The sequence below is a fragment of the Camellia sinensis genome, chromosome 6 (genome assembly GCF_055761805.1).
Source record: "Camellia sinensis isolate YWXY chromosome 6, ASM5576180v1, whole genome shotgun sequence".
Taxonomy (NCBI): Eukaryota; Viridiplantae; Streptophyta; class Magnoliopsida; order Ericales; family Theaceae; genus Camellia; species Camellia sinensis.
Window position 1 is genome coordinate 117,443,448 of NC_138966.1, and position 17,960 is coordinate 117,461,407.

At 33.8% G+C, this 17,960-nt stretch overlaps 1 protein-coding gene across 1 annotated transcript; it reads left to right on the forward strand.

Annotated features, from left to right (window-relative positions):
- Positions 1 to 10,073: 10,073 nt before the first annotated feature.
- LOC145792372 (uncharacterized) lies at positions 10,074 to 12,366 on the forward strand. The gene is made up of 3 exons (XM_082873110.1): positions 10,074 to 10,170; positions 10,898 to 11,060; positions 11,737 to 12,366. Exons 1-3 carry the CDS (start codon positions 10,087 to 10,089, stop codon positions 11,793 to 11,795), a joined length of 306 nt encoding a protein of 101 aa, XP_082729236.1. The 5' UTR covers positions 10,074 to 10,086; the 3' UTR covers positions 11,796 to 12,366.
- The last annotated feature ends 5,594 nt before the right edge of the window (positions 12,367 to 17,960 follow it).

The window sequence follows — 17,960 nt, forward strand, 5'->3', positions numbered from 1 at the left end:
TAGGTTTATTATGGATTGAATAAATTATTAGGAATTACAAGTGTATTGTTTTCCTGCTTTGGCGACCAATTTATTAGTCGCGACAAATAAATAAATTTTTTTCGCAAAAAATGACAATTGCCGACCAAGAGTTTTGGTCGCAAAAAATACATCTATTGCCGACCAAAATAGCTCTTGGTCGTGGAAACTCACTTTTGCCGACCAAAAGTTTTGGTCGCGAAAAGTAACAAATGGCGACCAAAACCTTTTTTGGTCGTGGAATGTCACAATTGGCGACCAAACTTTTTGGTCGCGGAATGTCACGATTGGCGACCAAAATTTTTTGTCGCGGAATGTCACGATTGGCGACCAAACTTTTTGGTCGCGGAATGTCACAATTGGCGAACAAACTTTTTGGTCGTTGAATGTGATAATTAGTGACCAAACTTTTTGGTCGGGAAAATATCACTTTTCGCGACCAAAGTGTTTTAGCGACTAAATGAATTAGTCGCGATAATGATATATTTCGCGACCAAAAATTTAGTCGGCAAATTCGACTTTTGCCGACCAACCAAAATTTTGGTCGCGAATTACTTTTGCCGACCCTCAATTGGCGACTAAAGTAGCGACCAAAAAATTTGGTCGCGAATAACTTTTGCCGACCAAAAATAGACTTTTAGCGACCAAGTTTTTTTGTTGCCAAAAGTGTTAATTCTTGTAGTGCCAAGTGACAAACATGAAAGAATTATCTTCTGAAGCTTCTCTGCAAAGCACAATTCGGATTAGATTCGTATCTAAATACTCATAATCTCAGTGAAATAAAAGAGTAAATAAAATTACAACTGAAAGAAATTTTGTCAAACGAAATTATTAAGAATAAAAACCTAACAAAGTCCAAGAAGATGCAATTTGTTGTGGTTAATAGCTAGGCACCATGAATGAGCAGATCCTATCAATTTAAAATTATCAGAAAACCATAATTGGATGAGCAAATTATTAAGGTAATAAGGTAAATGGATGGAAATTGAAAAAATAAATAAATAATGCACCACTGACTAGCTTGAGAATAACCTTGCATTAATCCACAATGGACCATTATCCAGGGGTGTTCAAGGATAGGTTTGATCAGGTAATTTTTCAGCTGTCATCCGTTCATATTGGCAGATTCAAAAAAAATCAATTTGCACTAATTCGCTTAATTAGCGAATGCGAATTGAGCGGGGCATACGAATTGACAGGTGAATACGGATTGATTTGACAGTTTAAACTTTATTATTTTATACTCTTTTTTTTTTTGGAACTATTTTAGAGTATTTTATTTACTATTTTGAACCTTATTTGAGTACAAATTTTTTTATTGTTAATTTTTTATAATTAAAATAAAGGCTAAACTTTCATATTTCATAAGTAATTCATATTATTACTAAATAAAATGTTATTTTTTAACATAAAAAGCATAAAAACATACCATCATTTTCTTAAGGAGAATTGGCAGATCAGGTTGGATAAAATGGCCTCTTACTCGCCATCCATCTAAATATAGGTAGATTTGAAAAATCTCCATCCTCATTCATCCGCCCATACTATCAAAATCGCTTAAAAGAGGATGGATTAAGCCAGGTCAGTCAGTTTTGGCAAATGGATTGGGTTTGTGAACACTCCCATTGCCAATGGCAAACTCCTCTTACTGTTGCCACCACCGAAAACCTCTGACCTCTACTTTTAGGAACTATCTTCAATAGTCAATAATCACTTTTGACCATTGCCGATCATTAACCATTTTAATTCACCGACAACTATTTTTAACCATCATCTCCTCTCATTTATTTTCGAAATATATGCTTACCAAATATATTTTTTATTTTCATTTTCACAAATAAATTTTAAAAAAAACATAAATATATTTAATATTTTTCATAAAACATTTTATTTAACTTTTGCATTTGGCTCTTCGGTTGACTTTCTTTTAATCTATGCTTGGTTTATTGCCAAAAGGTTCGATTGTTTTGGCTATTTAATTTTATTATTAGTATTTATAGGGCCATATAAAATATCGCATAATTTGTTAAAATTGTTCAATTTGTACCGATTCATCTGCTAATGGTTGGTTAGTTTGATTTGCATTTTGAAATTTATAATTTGCCTTCGAAATCGCTATGTTCTGTTATAGTTAATATATATATATATATATATATAGATGTATATACCTCTAATAAAATATGAAAGTAAAAATCAGTATGAGAGAAATTTAAGATGTGAAATTTGTTACAAATTAGTATTATATATATATAAATTATTATATAAAATTAGTTAGTGTTATATAGATATAAAAATATTATGTAAATTAGTATTATATATTATACAAATACTTCATAATTGTTTAAGATTATTCTTCAATCAAGTAGCAAATCATAACCGCACAAACCGTCTAAGCTGGGGTTTGATTATGTGTCAATCGTTCAATCACAATTTAATTTATAATTTTATCCTCAAACTATACCGAATCAGATCGCACACACCTATAATTATTTTGTTTTGTTTTGATTGGTTGGTTTTCATTAATTTAGCAGACAAAAGGGAAAAAACTAATCTCTAACATATTTGAAATAAACAACTCCACATAACTTTCATAATATGAGAGAAATAACCATCACAAAGTATATCAAATTCACTCTTAAAATCACACCACGAAGGGTGTTACGTAACCATTAAGTTAAAAATTCTGATTGAACTCACCTTATTTTCATTTTTCAGGCCGTTCTAATTTTATTTTTATTTTTTTTAAAAAAAAAAAAAATCCACATCCAGGCATCCTTACTGATAAGATGTACATGTACACAACAATAAATTTTGTGATTTCCAAATAAACAATTCTTGATTTCCAGAGTGACAACATTTTCACAGTTGTCATGATAAAGAAACATTACAAGTCACTGTTACAAACCAGATTTTTTACGTTCAACGTTCAAACAATTCCAACAAACTAAAGACACTAATAAGACCATTCAGAGTCTTCTTTCAAGTCACGTTTGGATGTCAACATCTCAATTGTAGTAAGTAGCCTCATCTGATTTATCTTGCTTTTCATTAATATAGTGTTTAGATCATGTTTTTAGGTAGAAATTTAGAATTTTTTAAAAAAATTCTTATCCAAATTAATATTTCAAACACTACTAAATAATAAGAGGGTGTGTCACTATTTTTTTATTTTTTTTATTTAAAAATAAAAAAAAAAGAAGTGGAGGCAAAGTTATATAATCACATGCTTTTAAATGTAGTCACTGAAATTTTCAATCCAGTGGATAATTTTTACATGAAGATGACATTTTTTCCCCATCTTTTTGGATTTTCTGTGTCACTGGTCTCCAAAAGGAGAAATTATTTGGCTCTTCCATTATCAATGGGGGACCAAAAACCAAGAAAAATGACAGAATGGTCCATTGACAATCTCACCCTTCTATAGTTATGTGCTGATTCTATTTACAACTTGATTTTTCCTTTTCACATTCATTTTATTACATTTTTATCTCTTAATAAAATTAGTTTTTAAGATAAAAATCCTAAATTTCAAAATAAAAAATTTATGTTCACCCCATCTCCTTTCCAACCACTGCCACCCTTACCCACCCGACCACCACCGCTAACCCCCAGCTCCTTTCTTGCCTCCCCACCCTCGCCCACTCCACAACAACACCCTTCCTCTGCCACTCCCTTCGTCCTCCCAAATTTGCTACCCTTTTCCCTGAGTCCCACAACACCCTCTCCCACCACCCTTGTCCTAGATCCACCACATCCAGCCTCTTCTCTCCCCTTCCAAATGGTAGGGAGAGATGAGGGTGGTGGTCAGATGTAAAGAAAGTGGCAATTATAGTGGTCGGAGGTAGAGGTGGGTGTAGAATTAAAGTTTGAGAAGTTAGGAGTGTAAGGAGAAGATGAAATGTGGATGATCATATATTTGGGATTATGAAAGGTGCAATTAGATAGAATGAAAACTTTGAATTTTGAACTAGGGCACAATTAGAAAATGGGTGTAATAAAGTGTTTTTGTTTGTGTAAATATAATAATACATACTTATGTCTTTTAAAAACGTTTAATATTCTAATTAAAACCCAATTATTTTTCTTTTTCTATTTTTTTTCAAGGTAATGAGGATTTTATTTGATATGAAATTAGTGGCCACCCGACCTATAATCATGGAGGTAGCTAAATATAACTCCTCAAGCCAATTAGTCAAAATAGTTTTAGGGGTAAAATGGAAAAAGTAGTACAAGTTTGGTTGCGGGGAAATTAGTTAAAAGAATTGACCATGATTTATAGTTAAAAAATATTTGAATATTTAAAAAAAGTATTATAAATACAAAATAATTATAAAATGATAAAAATATTGATTATTTTTACAATTTAATGCATAGATAAACATTATTTTTTATTAATATCATTCTTTTACAATTGTCTAACAAATATGTCTTGGGGTTAATTTAACCTGGGTAAGTCGCTTGCTTGTGTTGGAAGCTCATTGTGCATACCTACCAAAAAATTTTATACCCACCCAAAAAAAGGCTCATTGTGCATGGTTTTTCTCTTAGCTCATCGCCCATGGTTTTATTGGGACCCATCGTGAGGTGTATTTCAGTGATTTAAATTGTTTGTTTTTAAAATTTTTTTCCTACACCACGATGCAAAAAATAAAAATTATCAAATATCTCACATATTTATCTTAAAAAATAAATAGGAATTTTTAAAATTATACTTCTTATTTACAAAAAAAAAAATAAAAATAAATGAATAAATAATTCAAACAAATGTGAACTATCTCATCAATCTAATTATTTGTATAAATATTCTGGTCAATAAATTTTAAAAATTAAAAACTTTGGATTACCGAAATGGGTCCATCAATTTCAACCTAACGTCTCTAGTTGAATGTACAAATGGTGAGAAATTCAATTCTTTTTTCCTAAAACGCTCGAAACACATATCTTGGGGTTTCAAAAGTGCTTGGAAAAGTCAATTGATCACGGTGGAAGTATAACTTTTTAAGTTGTATTTCAATTATAAATTTGAGTAGAGATTTATAAAGATAAAAAGATATGAAATAAAGTTTTAATTTATGTTCTTGTTACTTTTCTTTCTCATTTTCTTTCCTTCTACAAATTTCTCAATAAATCCATTCACTACATGAATTCACACATTTGCCGATCACTTTTACCGACCAAAAAAAATTTGGTCGCAAAAAAATGATATTTGCCGACCAAATATTAATTAGTCGCGAGTGATCATTATTTTTGGCGACCAAAAAAAGAGTTGGTCGCAGAAAATGGCATGCTTTTGGCTACCAACTACAAATTTGGTCGCGGAATGTGACATTTTTTTTGGCGACCAAATATTTGGTCGCCAAAAACTTATTTTCAACAACCAAAAAAAATTAGTCGCCAAATTAACACTTTTAGCGATTAATATTTTAGTCGCCGTTGATTGAGATTTGGCAACTGAAAAAAATTGTTGGCGAAAGGTACCTTTTCTGTGACTAATTTAGTATTTTGGTCGCTAAAAATTTGTGAGGGAAATTTGAAATGTGAGGCGGGAATTAAATTTTTTTATCTTTAGGTTCTGTTAGCTCACACATTCTCATTTTCTCCTCTCTCATCTGTTTCTCTCAAACAAACAAACAAATATATCAAAATATGCCCACAATGTATCCCTGTTTCTCTCACTCTCTCCATCTGTTTCTGTTTCTCTCTATTATTCACACACGCACAAACCCTAGACCACCATTCAAAACCACCACCACCAAAAATGTCTCACGCCATGGTGGCGTCGCCCTATTTCCCCACCGTGAGGTCGGCGGAGAACTGACCAAGGTAGAGGTCGGCGAACTGAGGTCGCGGCGAACTGACCAAACCAGGTAGCAGTGCGTGGAGCCGCCTACACTCTACCATTGCTAATCCTCTCGATTTCAGACCTCTTGCATCAGGTAAACACTTTCTCTCTCTCTCTCTCTCTCTCTCTCTCTCTCTCTCTCTCTCTCTCTCTCTCGCTCTCGTTCCCCCAATTTCAAACCCTAACTATAATTTTCAACTTTTCAGATCTTTGCCTCTCAAGAGTTTCTTCACCTTGAATTTGCTAAACCTGTAGTTTTTGCCTCCTGTAATTAATTTGATTGACATGGATTGAAGAAAAGCCCTTAGTCGGGTATTGAATTTGGGTATTGAAAAGTGAATTTGGGTAGTTTTTGCCTCCTGTAATTGTTTGAATTTGGGTATTGAAAAGTGAAAACCTCGTTCTAGGTGCAGTGGGATCGGGGTTTTTGGATTCTTGGTTCTCATTTGATGAAAAATCTGTGCTGCCAATACTATAATATATGTTGTGTTTTCTACATTTTTTCCCTGACCAACGAAATATGGGTTTCTGATTTTTATTTTTATTTTTATTTTTTAATGGTTGATCTTGTGATTTGAACTTCTTAAGTTGGGTTTATTTTATTAGTTGGTCGATTTTTAGAAATCCATAATCATCATTTCTCGCCTTCAACAATGAATTGGAACTGAGTAGGATTTGCATCTGGGTTTCTTTTTCTCATTGTATGTCAATGTCATGTCATCCTACATCACAAAAGGAAGGATTTATAAGATGTTTCAATTTTATGTTGGTTTTTTGTGTGGATGCATATGTAGTTAATAAAATATGTATATCATAGTAATAACAAAATCCATATTTGAATAACTGTTGGAAATTTTTTTTTTTAAATTTTTTATAGCAAAAGTGCAACTAGAATACTCTTACCTCACCGTGATTATTGGTAAATGTCAGATGGTAAAGGAACTATCCTTTGAATCATAATTTTTTCATTGGATGCAACTGAAGAACCAAAAAAAGATTGGCATTCTTGTTCTATTCAACGTTTTCTTTCCTTTTGTCAGTTTATTACAAGACATAACCACAGCCCCTAACAGCATTAATATTCATCTAGCATCCTTTTATTACAACTTTGGGCATAAGCTCATTTTGGTATCAGGAACATATTAATTCAGTCTCTTAATATGCTATAGAGTAACCTCCTTGGCTTAAGAGATTTATGTCCTTGATGAATCAGAGAATTCAATGTTGTGAATTTTCGTGAAATATGCTTCCTTGGCTTGGCATGATTTTCCTTTTAATTTTGTTACTGGGTGGTGGGTTTGAGAAGGGATGGTTTTCTCACATTATCTGCACTTCATTGACATTTCAGGATCTTGATGGTGCATGTCAAGTGATTGAAGGTCTTCAAATTTTCTCTCCTTAGTCACTTTTTAATGCTTGTTGTCTCTTGGTGATTACATGAAAAGTTGGTAGGAAAAATTTGTTTATGTTGCATATAAATAGAGCGTGGGAAAAGCTTTATACTTAATAATAAGATTACTAATTTTATTTTTTTCTAAATGAAGATCAAATGTATCTACCTTGGAAAAGATTTGATTCATTTTGAATTCTTTAATTTAGAATTAAAAAGATTATCTTTATTTGTTAAGAGTAGACAATCCATTTCCTGTCTTTATTTCTATTGTATTATATCTCATCATATCATATTTAATTTAATTATGCAATATTTAACGTTAAATGTAATAATTATGATAGTCTTTGTTGTATTGTTTATTATATCCCCATTATGGTGTTCTTTCTTAACTTGGTTAGTTATTAGATTGGTTTTTAGAGTTTTTACAACTATTGGACTATAATTCCGAATGTAATTCTTTTCATATTTTTCTACCAATTAAACAAGAAAAAAAATATTCCATGAACATTCATGATTTGTTCTTTAGATTTCATAAGCATTTTAATGTGATAATGGGGATGCATTTAAGATTCACAGTCACATATAGGTTCCATGAATCACATAGCAGATATTGATATATACGAGCTTTTTGCTTTCAAACATTGCAAGGGAAGGAAGGTTAAGCTTGCTCTTTGTGAAGGTAATTTCTAATCTTTGAATGCGCAAGCTTGCATTGTTAGGGAAAAAATCTTATAACGTAAAGGTCCTGCGGTTTTTTTTTTGACACATCTATCCCCAATCTTAATTAATTAATAACTTGATTAATGATAACACCATATATGAGAAATTCAATATTATTATAGATTGTGATCATATCTATACGGTTTGAAATTAAAAAAATTCAAAATAACCTAATTAATGGCAACGCCATATACTCCCCCGTTCCAAAATAATGGTCCTTTTTGGAGAATCCAACTTTTTTTTGTTGTAAAATTATTGCATTTTAAAAAAATTGATTTTCCAAAATTACCTTTTGATAGTACATATTTTAGGAAATATCAATGTCATAATTGTACTTTTTATGTTGTTAATGAATTTAGAGGAAGGGCAAAATAAAAAATTTATATTATAATGATTATGAGTTGTATATGATATTTTGTCTTATTAATTTATTTAGCCTATTTTATCATTTTGTATTTTTTAGTCCCAAAATGATAGCCAAACTATGCTAAATCCAACCATAAGATATCTTATTTTATGATAATCCAAGTTGGCCTTGTTGGTCAAGCCAGGTTGACATTGTCAAATTGTTAATGGTCTAAGGCTCTATATAATTGCATCTAATAGAAAGCTATAGTCATAGCCCAGTGCAGTGCAGAAGAAAAAGAGAGTTGTGCCAAGTTAATATTATTGAAGATGAGTAGAGGTGGTGGGGTATTTTGGTTCATCTTCCTCTCCTAGTTGCACCGCACTGAGCTCATGGTGGATGGTGGCAGTGGTGGTGAATGCCGCGGTGACATTGCCACCGGAGGAGATTCCCTTGAATAGGCATTATTACAAGAAGCACAATACGTGTGCCAATGTGAACCGTTTGTGAGGCAACAAGTGAACTTGTATTGGAGCAAGGATAGGAGCCTCACCGCCAAGTTTCTCAAGTTGCTCTATGCAGACTGTATGGTCAATGTATGTACTTACTAGCTTCCTTTGCATTTCTATGGTTTTCTTCTAATATCTATCATGCACTTTTCTTTTCCTTTTTATTTTTTATATCTGTCTTGAAAACTTGGTAACAAAATCACGAATTGGATGAATTCATAGTGTGGAAAATATATCAGTAATGGTTTCAGAAAAAATTGAAGAAAGAGAATAAAAATATGAATAATTACTTATAATTTTTTTTTTCTTCTAGAAACTACATGGGTTGAAACATAATCAATTTATTTTTCATTTGGATAACGGAACTGTTATAGGCGATGAACGCCGCTGTATTTTCACATAGGACAGCGGTCAGTGCGACTTGGACATGCGTTAAATGCATCAGCTATTTATGTGCCTCTCTTTAATGTATTCCACTTTTTAATACTTATATATGCACAAGGATCCTTTGTCTCCAAATATCTCTGTCTTCCCACCTGAACAATTTGATCTCTTGTTCTTGAACTTCACAACGATTTCAATTCGTTTAGGGCTTCACATGTTTATTAAATCAATATTAGTGTTGTTGGAGATATGGGTTTTATTAAATTCGTATCAATTTTGATTGGATTCGATGCTAAATTAAGGTTTGATTGAGTTGTCAAGCTATTACAATTCAAGTATTAATGCACCAAACCAATTGATGGTTTGAAAACACCTATATGGTTCCTGGAATTGTATAATGCATACATACTAATGAAATTTTTTGAAAGAAGTTTATGCATTGGTTCTAGATGTGTTAAAAGGGTACAGTATAATGGTTCATGATTACGAATGGGTGTGACTCTCTTTTTTATTTTATTTCAATATCTGCATACCATTTGGAGTTTCATAATCCTCTGCGGATGTACTGTCTGTTTGCCTAAAGTACTGAACTTTTATTCTCATGTGTATTGTAGGGGCTTTTTGGTAGATAAAAAGAGGGGGTTTAATTGTTAGGGGCTATGTTAATATATTTAAAGCTCTTCTATGCAATGTGACTCAGCACGTGCACCTGCACCTGCTGATTGATTGATAAAAAGAGGGGGTTTAATTGTTAAACTTTTGGGGAAATGTATGGAGTGGATTTTTGGCTGTTGGACCAGGTAAAAATAGGGGGTTTAATTGTTAGTGGATTTTTGGATTTTTGGATTTTTGGTCAGATCCAATCGAGGCTCGCATGAAAGCATTATTAGGAAGAGCTTTATCCACCACTCTTGCAAATATAACCTTTGACACCATGGAAAATGTTGATGAACTTGAGGTATGGTTGCCTTGAGTTGTTTTCTTCCTCTGCATTTCTTTTCAACATATCAAAACATAATTGCAACCTCTTGTTAGATTTTCAACGAAGTAGTCACTTGTAAGTCATAATATAATACACATTTCAGTTGCCTCATCCTATTTGTGCACTCATCTCCATTGGGTTAAGAATTATTCTCTCCATCCCATATTTGTTTTCCACTATGGAAGTCCAAGTTTTTAAGGAGACAACAATTTAATGCATCACTCAAATTGTAAAGCATTAATTTTCTAAACTATCCCTATATTACATACTAGTAGATCCATTCACACTCATCTTAAAGGGATAATTTTATAAAAACATAAGATTATGTACCTTGACCCCCCTTTTTTTGGATAAGTAATTAAAGTACCATGACTGTTCAAATGGACAACTGTTTTGGGACATTGCAAAATGTAAAGGTGGACAAAAATGCAACTTAAAAGTGTATTATACACACCCTTTCATTTTCACGACACTATTTTTGCTCTACATGCAATTTGTTAGTAACTTCAGAGTTTCTTTTCCATTTATTTTGTTGTTCTGTCATGCTGGTCTATTCTTTACCTTTTATGTGCTGAACCATTAAGAGATTTTTACTTAGTTGATGTTTTTCTCGTCGATCATATCTAGCTCTATAAAATTTGCCTTGCTATTTTGATTCACCTCCATAAGATTTAACAAGGAATTCCCACAATCCTCATGATAGGTGTATCCTTCTCGTATTCCAGACCTTTTGTCTGAGAGCCCGTTGATTGTATCAGGCAGATACAAGGGAGATTTTCCTGAGACTCTCAAAGCTAGAGGGATTCTTGCAGATATGACCAATTTTGTTGTAGATCTGAAGGTACAAAAGGCAAAGGACATACAAGGTAAGGTTCTGACTAATGAGATTATTATTTTTGTGTTATCCAATCTTCATTTGTGTTGTAGTTTATTTTATTGTGTTATTTTTCTTTCGAACCTCAATATAATTGATAACTCGTTTCTGGTAAACTAGATACTGTATAAATTAGTATATAGCTTGGTGGCTGTGGCTTTATTTTTATGTCCCAGTACAATAAGTTATAATACCTGCTTTTGATTATGGGCTAACCTAATCATGTTGATCAATTTTGGAGCCTTCATTTGTTGGATTTCACTTGTATATTTGATTTGGTAATGGTTTAATTACATATCCCATTCAATCTAATTGATTAGTTCACCAATCTGGGAGGAATAATGTCTCATCATATTGCAGCAGGGACGTTGGACATATTGGCAGGTCTATTCCATCTTATCATTTGCCTGCTCCAAGTGTTTTTGCCAATTAAGTTACTGTTTAGCTTTTTGGGTTCATTAATACTATTAGTTAGGTTGGGTGTTGGAACTGGCTAGTTCCTAGAGCTGTCCACTTCTGTCTTGTCTGCTCTGCTATATTGTTCTATTGGGCTCTTTTTGTAGCTGTTATTCTTAGGTGAAAACCCATTCAGTGCTAAATCACAAAACATGTGGACATATATGATGTTGCATCATTTATGTGCTAATGGGTGTTGCTCTATGTGACAGGTTCTTGCAAAGCAAGAGATCGATCTGCTCACAGCCCAGGCATGGTTCTCAAAGAATAAAAAGCTTGAGAAGAAGGTTCGCTATTTGATGCTATACCAATTCTTTTTGTAATCACATACTGATTTGAACACATACTGATTTCAAGTTAGTTAAATATTGAAAATAACCATAGGTAAACAATAGTTGTATTCTGCAACAGATGCTTCATTTGATTACATTGAAACCGCACCCTCCAAATTTGACGACAGACCCTTTTTACTCGGCCAGTTCAGTATTGTAAGTGGAAACCTTATATTTGGTTTGTCCCCTTTTTTCCCCCCCTCAACTACTTGTCTTTTCTTGGAGTTTTATCAAATACTAGTCTCAAGTCTTGTTGTCATCAAGTTTTTAGAGGTAGATCTGCAAAATAAGATATGTTGGGCTTTTACTTATGAAATGTATGATGAGGTACAACTTCATGGTTTGTTCTTTGAGATACTGTGATGCCTCTAATCGACAAGGGATATATATGACCTTTCAGGTGGATATAGCTTATGCTCCTTTTATTGAAAGATTTCAACCTTTCTTGTTGGATATGAAGAATTATGATATCACAGCAGGCAGGCCAAAACTAGCAGCATGGATTGAGGTACAACTTAAATTTTTCCTTCTCCTTTGGCCTTATCTGTATCTAGAATTCCATTCAATTCATAATAGATCTATCTCAAGTAAGTATGTGGCTCTAGCTGATTAGAGAATAATGATGAATGACTAATCTAGTAACATTTATACGATAAAGTTCATGTAATGGTTGAACATGTAATGGTTGAACTGTATAACAATTCATCTGTAATTTGATTCCACATTTTGGGAGAGACTACAGATCAACCCAAAGTTAGATAAAATGTTTGTCGTGTAAATGGGGATTACGATGTAATCTAAGAAGTAGAGACACTTCTAAGAAAGTGGTCTGACACAACACGACACTCATTGGGCACTTCTAAGAAAGTGGTCTGACACAACACGGCACTACCCATCCTTCTAACAGATGCAACAAATCTCAGGTGGCCCAAGGCAAATGAGTTGGTGTTTGAGTACCCTAGTGTCATGAGCGAGGTTTGCCATACGAGTTGACATCTGATTTTAAGGCCAAAAGAGACGGGAATTCATACCTCATCAAAAACAGATGTATTTTGGGAACTGCTTATCATGGAGTGAACACCTCTTTCCCCTGACAGATAGCCATAGGCATACTCGGATTCAAACTCGATAGTTGCAGACTTGACACCACCATTCTTTGAAAGATATTTTTCAACTATCCTTCCTCCAAGGCCTTGCTTTTCAGCCCATTTTATGTACATTTGCAGTATCTGTTCTGCCCATATCTGGATTGGGAAATTTACAAAATCATTCAGTGAGATCAAGAGAAAATTCTAGTAGCGAAAATCAAATACAAATCTATCAATGAGCCAACTCAACAAAGCCTCATCCCATCTTCACAAAGCTGTCAAAGTAATTTATTGTTTAACACTTTCCACAAGGATTATGACTGGGATAATATTGTTGTAGTAACCAGATTAGTCTCGTCTATTACAAAGCAGACAAGGTCAACGGTTTATGTAGCTTTTCTCAAGTGACAGATTCGGAACGATAACAATAACAATGGTGGTAATAGAGTTGGTGCTAGTAATGATTAAAGCCATCATTGATAAATGAATTTTTTTTAATGCAAGTCTTATTTGCAAGCAGAGTAAGCACACTGAGGAGTAGAACATAAATATCAAACCTCAGGATAGAAGCCTGAAATTCCAGCTTTAATTATAACGCATGCTCCCTCGATGTCATATGGCCCCCTAAGGAGTTTGGACATCTCATACTTGTCCAAGAACTTGCTTACATCTAAAGAGGCACTGTATGCTTGCTTAAAAAGCCTAAAATTTATAGCATCCATCTCTGCCAACTGAGTGATCAGCTTAGCTTCTTCAGCCTGCGCAAAGTAGAATAGATAATAAGCCCAAAATGTAAACAAATAACAAACTTTATCCGATAAACCTTGAAGGTCAACAAACTTATTCTAAATAACTTGAACATACTCTATTGGTATTTAAAATTATCGTCTTCTTGCTTTGTGGTTTTTTGTGCCTTTATTTTTTTGTTGGTTGTACATTTGAATACCAATTTGAACCGTTCTTTTTCAGTTTCATTCTGTTGATTTGTTACTAGCTTTGCTCATTCGCTGACTCTATAGATAACAATCTTTAATGTATTCACAGGCATAGTATTTGGTGTCTCATTTTTGCAGAAATGTCGTTTGGGGAAGCAATCTTGCAAGGAGTTACCTGACAGCTCTAAAGATGGTATCAACCTTGTTCTCACTATAATGCTTAGTAGTTTGTACATTGCGTTATTGATAAACCATATGAAATTTAGCCCATCTACTACATTTGTATGTTGAATTTAAGGTGATCTTCAAATCAAGCTAATAAAAATAAGTTAGAACTACTTGAAAATTTAAATGTACACAAATGTGACAGCACAGAAATCCACCCAAAATTGGAAATGTCTAGGCATAAAATATGAAAATCTTTAGCATGGGGTACCTAAACTTGTACTTGGAACATGAAGTTTCATGGAAGGGGCTATGGAATTATTTGGTTTTCTTTTTCTGCATACAATCTTTTGACCTGTCATCTCCTCCAGTGCATAACCTGAGAACTTTTTGTCCTTTGGTATTAGGCATCCTTATTTCCATTAAGTTCATATATTGAAGGTCTGGTTTTGGGGTGTGTGTGGTTTATGTGGGATATGAGGGAGCATATTGTTGAAGAGAAGGAGCAGATGAATATCTGATGCATCAGGGAGTGAAACGATGGAAGTTTCATGACATTAGTATTAGTAATTGAAATTCGTATTGATTCATTGCTATTGTGTAACTGGAATTACAGCGTCTTGCATTGCTGAGTCAAGACACTGGTTCATGTACAGCATCATCGTCAAAACTAGCTCAAGATTTAAATGAGTATGTTACACACATTTTCGTTCTTTTTTAATTTTTATTTTTAGCAAGTCTGAGACACATAAGCACTGAAGCCGAGCAGTACAGATTTAAACTAGCTCACTGTAATACCTATATATAAACCTAAATTGACCTTATGGTAACTAGTTTTGAGCTAAACAAAGCAGCACAGATATACTGTTGTCAATACGTGGTAATGACAAGTACCTGGAATGCTTCAATTTACAGTAGCTCTATCCTCTGCCTTCGTAATTTTTATTTATTTATTTTTTTTTTAATCTGGGCAAGATGTGTTTGAATTTCATGGCACATTGTTTTTCACATAATTTGATTAATCCATGAAAGCCTTGCCCCCCAAATCCCTTATTAGATCATGAAGAAAGCTGAAGTATTTTTATTTCTTTTCAAATTTGAGTATTGTGACATTGTTTGATTGAGCAAACCAAATAGGATGTGCTGTGAATTGAACATTTGGGTTCATGCCTTGTCTTTCAGGAGGTAACGATGCTTCTCACTCAGCTGAAGCTACAGCCCGCAGAGGATCAAGTAGTTTTGCTCGCCCTAACGTTGTCAATGTTGTGTTGTTAATGAATGTGTTTGAATGTTAATGCTTCAATTTAGAGTTGTATTGTGTCGAATGTTAATGATTCAGTTAATTTGAATGATGCTTTAAAATTATAGGTTTATTATGGATTGAATGAATTATTAGGAATTACAGGTGTATTGTTTTCCTGCTTTGGCGACCAATTTATTAGTCGCGACAAATAAATAATTTTTTTTCGCAAAAAATGACAATTGCCGACCAAGAGTTTTGGTCACAAAAAATACATCTATTGCCGACCAAAACAGCTCTTGGTCGTGGAAACTCACTTTTGCCGACCAAAAGTTTTGGTCGCGGAATGTCACGATTGGCGACCAAAATTTTTTGGTCGTGGAATGTCACAATTGGCAACCAAACTTTTTGGTCGCGGAATGTCACGATTGGTGACCAAAATTTTTTGGTCGCGGAATGTCACAATTGGTGACCAAAATTTTTGGTCGTTGAATGTGATAATTGGCGACCAAACTTTTTGGTCGGGAAAATTTCACTTTTCGCGACCAAAGTGTTTTAGCGACTAAATGAATTAGTCGCGGTAATGATATATTTCGCGACCAAAAATTTGGTCGGCAAATCCGACTTTTCCCGACCAACCAAAATTTTGGTCGCGAATTACTTTTGCCGACCCTCAATTGGCGACCAAAGTAGCGACCAAAAAAATTGGTCGTGGATAACTTTTACCGACCAAAAATGGGCTTTTAGCGACCAATTTTTTGGTCGGTAAAAGTGTTAATTCTTGTAGTGATTATCCAAACAGGACCCTAATGAGATTTTAATATAAAAGTATGCTTTTACTGATCTTTCAGTGAGTTCACAGTAAAATTCCCCTTGTGGTACAAGTTTGCCTCTTCTCTCTTGCAGTGAAGGTTTAAGAAACTGAAGAAAAACAATATACAAAGCAAAGCTTAAGTAATTTAGAAATTTTACCATATCAAAAAATATCAATATGTTCATTTTACAAAAACCTCATAATATATCAATTCAATCTTCACTTAATAGCAAAATCCTCGGCAATAATCTGGTCCCATTACTTAGCAAAAATATTACACTAACGCTATGGTTTACTAAAAAAATTACCTAGAATTGTTATGTGTTGTGGAGATGCGATGAGTGTTTTGTGAGATCTATACACAGATTGAATTTGAATGTATATTATTACTGAAAATATTATCAACTATAAGTGGAGTCAGTGAGTTATCACTACAAGAAATTAGTGATTTAGAGACTAATATTTAGAGACCAATTGAATTTAGTCTCTAAAAACCATCATTTAACGACAAAAATAAATTTTAAAAGAAAATTATACAAATACACCATATTCCTTTATGATAGGCCAAAAAAAATTATTTGAAGGCTTTTAGGAACCAAAAAAGTTAACACTTATGTTCATTTGAGCACTTGACCCTGTGTGTGTGAAGTAGGTAAAAGCTAGAGACCAATTTATTTGGTTGCTAAAGGTCGTCAAATACATGCTAATATTCTAATTGCGAGCCTGGCTTATTTACTCATCTAGGACTCAATCAATCTCAACTCTAGGACTTAATCGATCTTCAGCTTCAATCCGAATCGATCTTTGTGCTGCCTCATATCAGAATCAATCTTCAGCTTTCATCTTTCATAATCGATCAATCATATCTGAGTTCATCTTTCAAAATCAATCTTCAACTTTCATCTTTCATAGTCGATATTTGGCTCCAACACAGACCTGAGTTCTTTGGCTTCAATCCGAAGGTAAATCGATTTGAGTTTTTTTGGCAAATATATATAAGTTTGAGTAAATCGATTTGGTTTCTAACAGAGATCGTAGTAATTTGGATTCAATAGTGATTTGGTGTGTTTTCAATCTCTTTCTCTCTCTGCACAGACACAACATATATACATGTACATATCTATATATATACTCCTCTGTATTCTTTCAAATTGCTTGAATTCGAAATCCTACTACTATTGCTTGAGTTTTTCATGGTAGTTATTCGTGAGATTAGGATAGGGACATATGTTGCTTTGTGTATGGGTGATTTTCTGACCACACTGTCCACCTAGTGATCAGCTGGAAAAGCACTGGCAGAATAGATGGCTTCAGCTAACTTGTAACAAAAAGAAAAGGCTCCGGCGGTGGCTCTTCCACCCGGGGGCACTCCGATGATCAAGTCAGTATATCTCTCAAAGATAATCAAGTGCTAAATTTACTACTCAAAACATAAAACTGCGTACCTTAGACCCACGGGGGTGCCTCTCTTTTATAGTTACCTTAATCCTAGTCTCACTAGCAGCCTGACTTCTATGGACTCCAACTCAGTACTTATTTTGGACTCCTCAAGAGATAAAGATAAACTCCCTAAGAGTTTTATCCTTATCTTGGTTAAGTCTCCACTTTACTCTAGGACTCTTGTTCCTTATCTTTTGTCCATTTATCTCGGATTCCGATATCTTCGGAGATAACCTCGGCCTTGCCGAGATAACCTCGGCGTAATAACCAGGACACGTGGCACTTCGGCTGACACGTCGGCGTCACCTTGCCACGTATTGGTATTCAAAACAAACATCCCCACAACTGCCCCCTAGGTTCTATTACCTCGGCATTCTGAGGTGATGGAACCTATATCTGTATTTCCTTCCAGTAAATCGGCT

Coding starts and splice junctions, on each gene's coding strand:
- LOC145792372 (XM_082873110.1), top strand. CDS start 10,087: ATGAAAGCATTATTAGGAAGAGCTTTATCCACCACTCTTGCAAATATA. Junction 10,171..10,897: donor AAAATGTTGATGAACTTGAG/GTATGGTTGCCT, acceptor TCCTCATGATAG/GTGTATCCTTCTCGTATTCC. Junction 11,061..11,736: donor AAAGGCAAAGGACATACAAG/GTAAGGTTCTGA, acceptor TCTATGTGACAG/GTTCTTGCAAAGCAAGAGAT.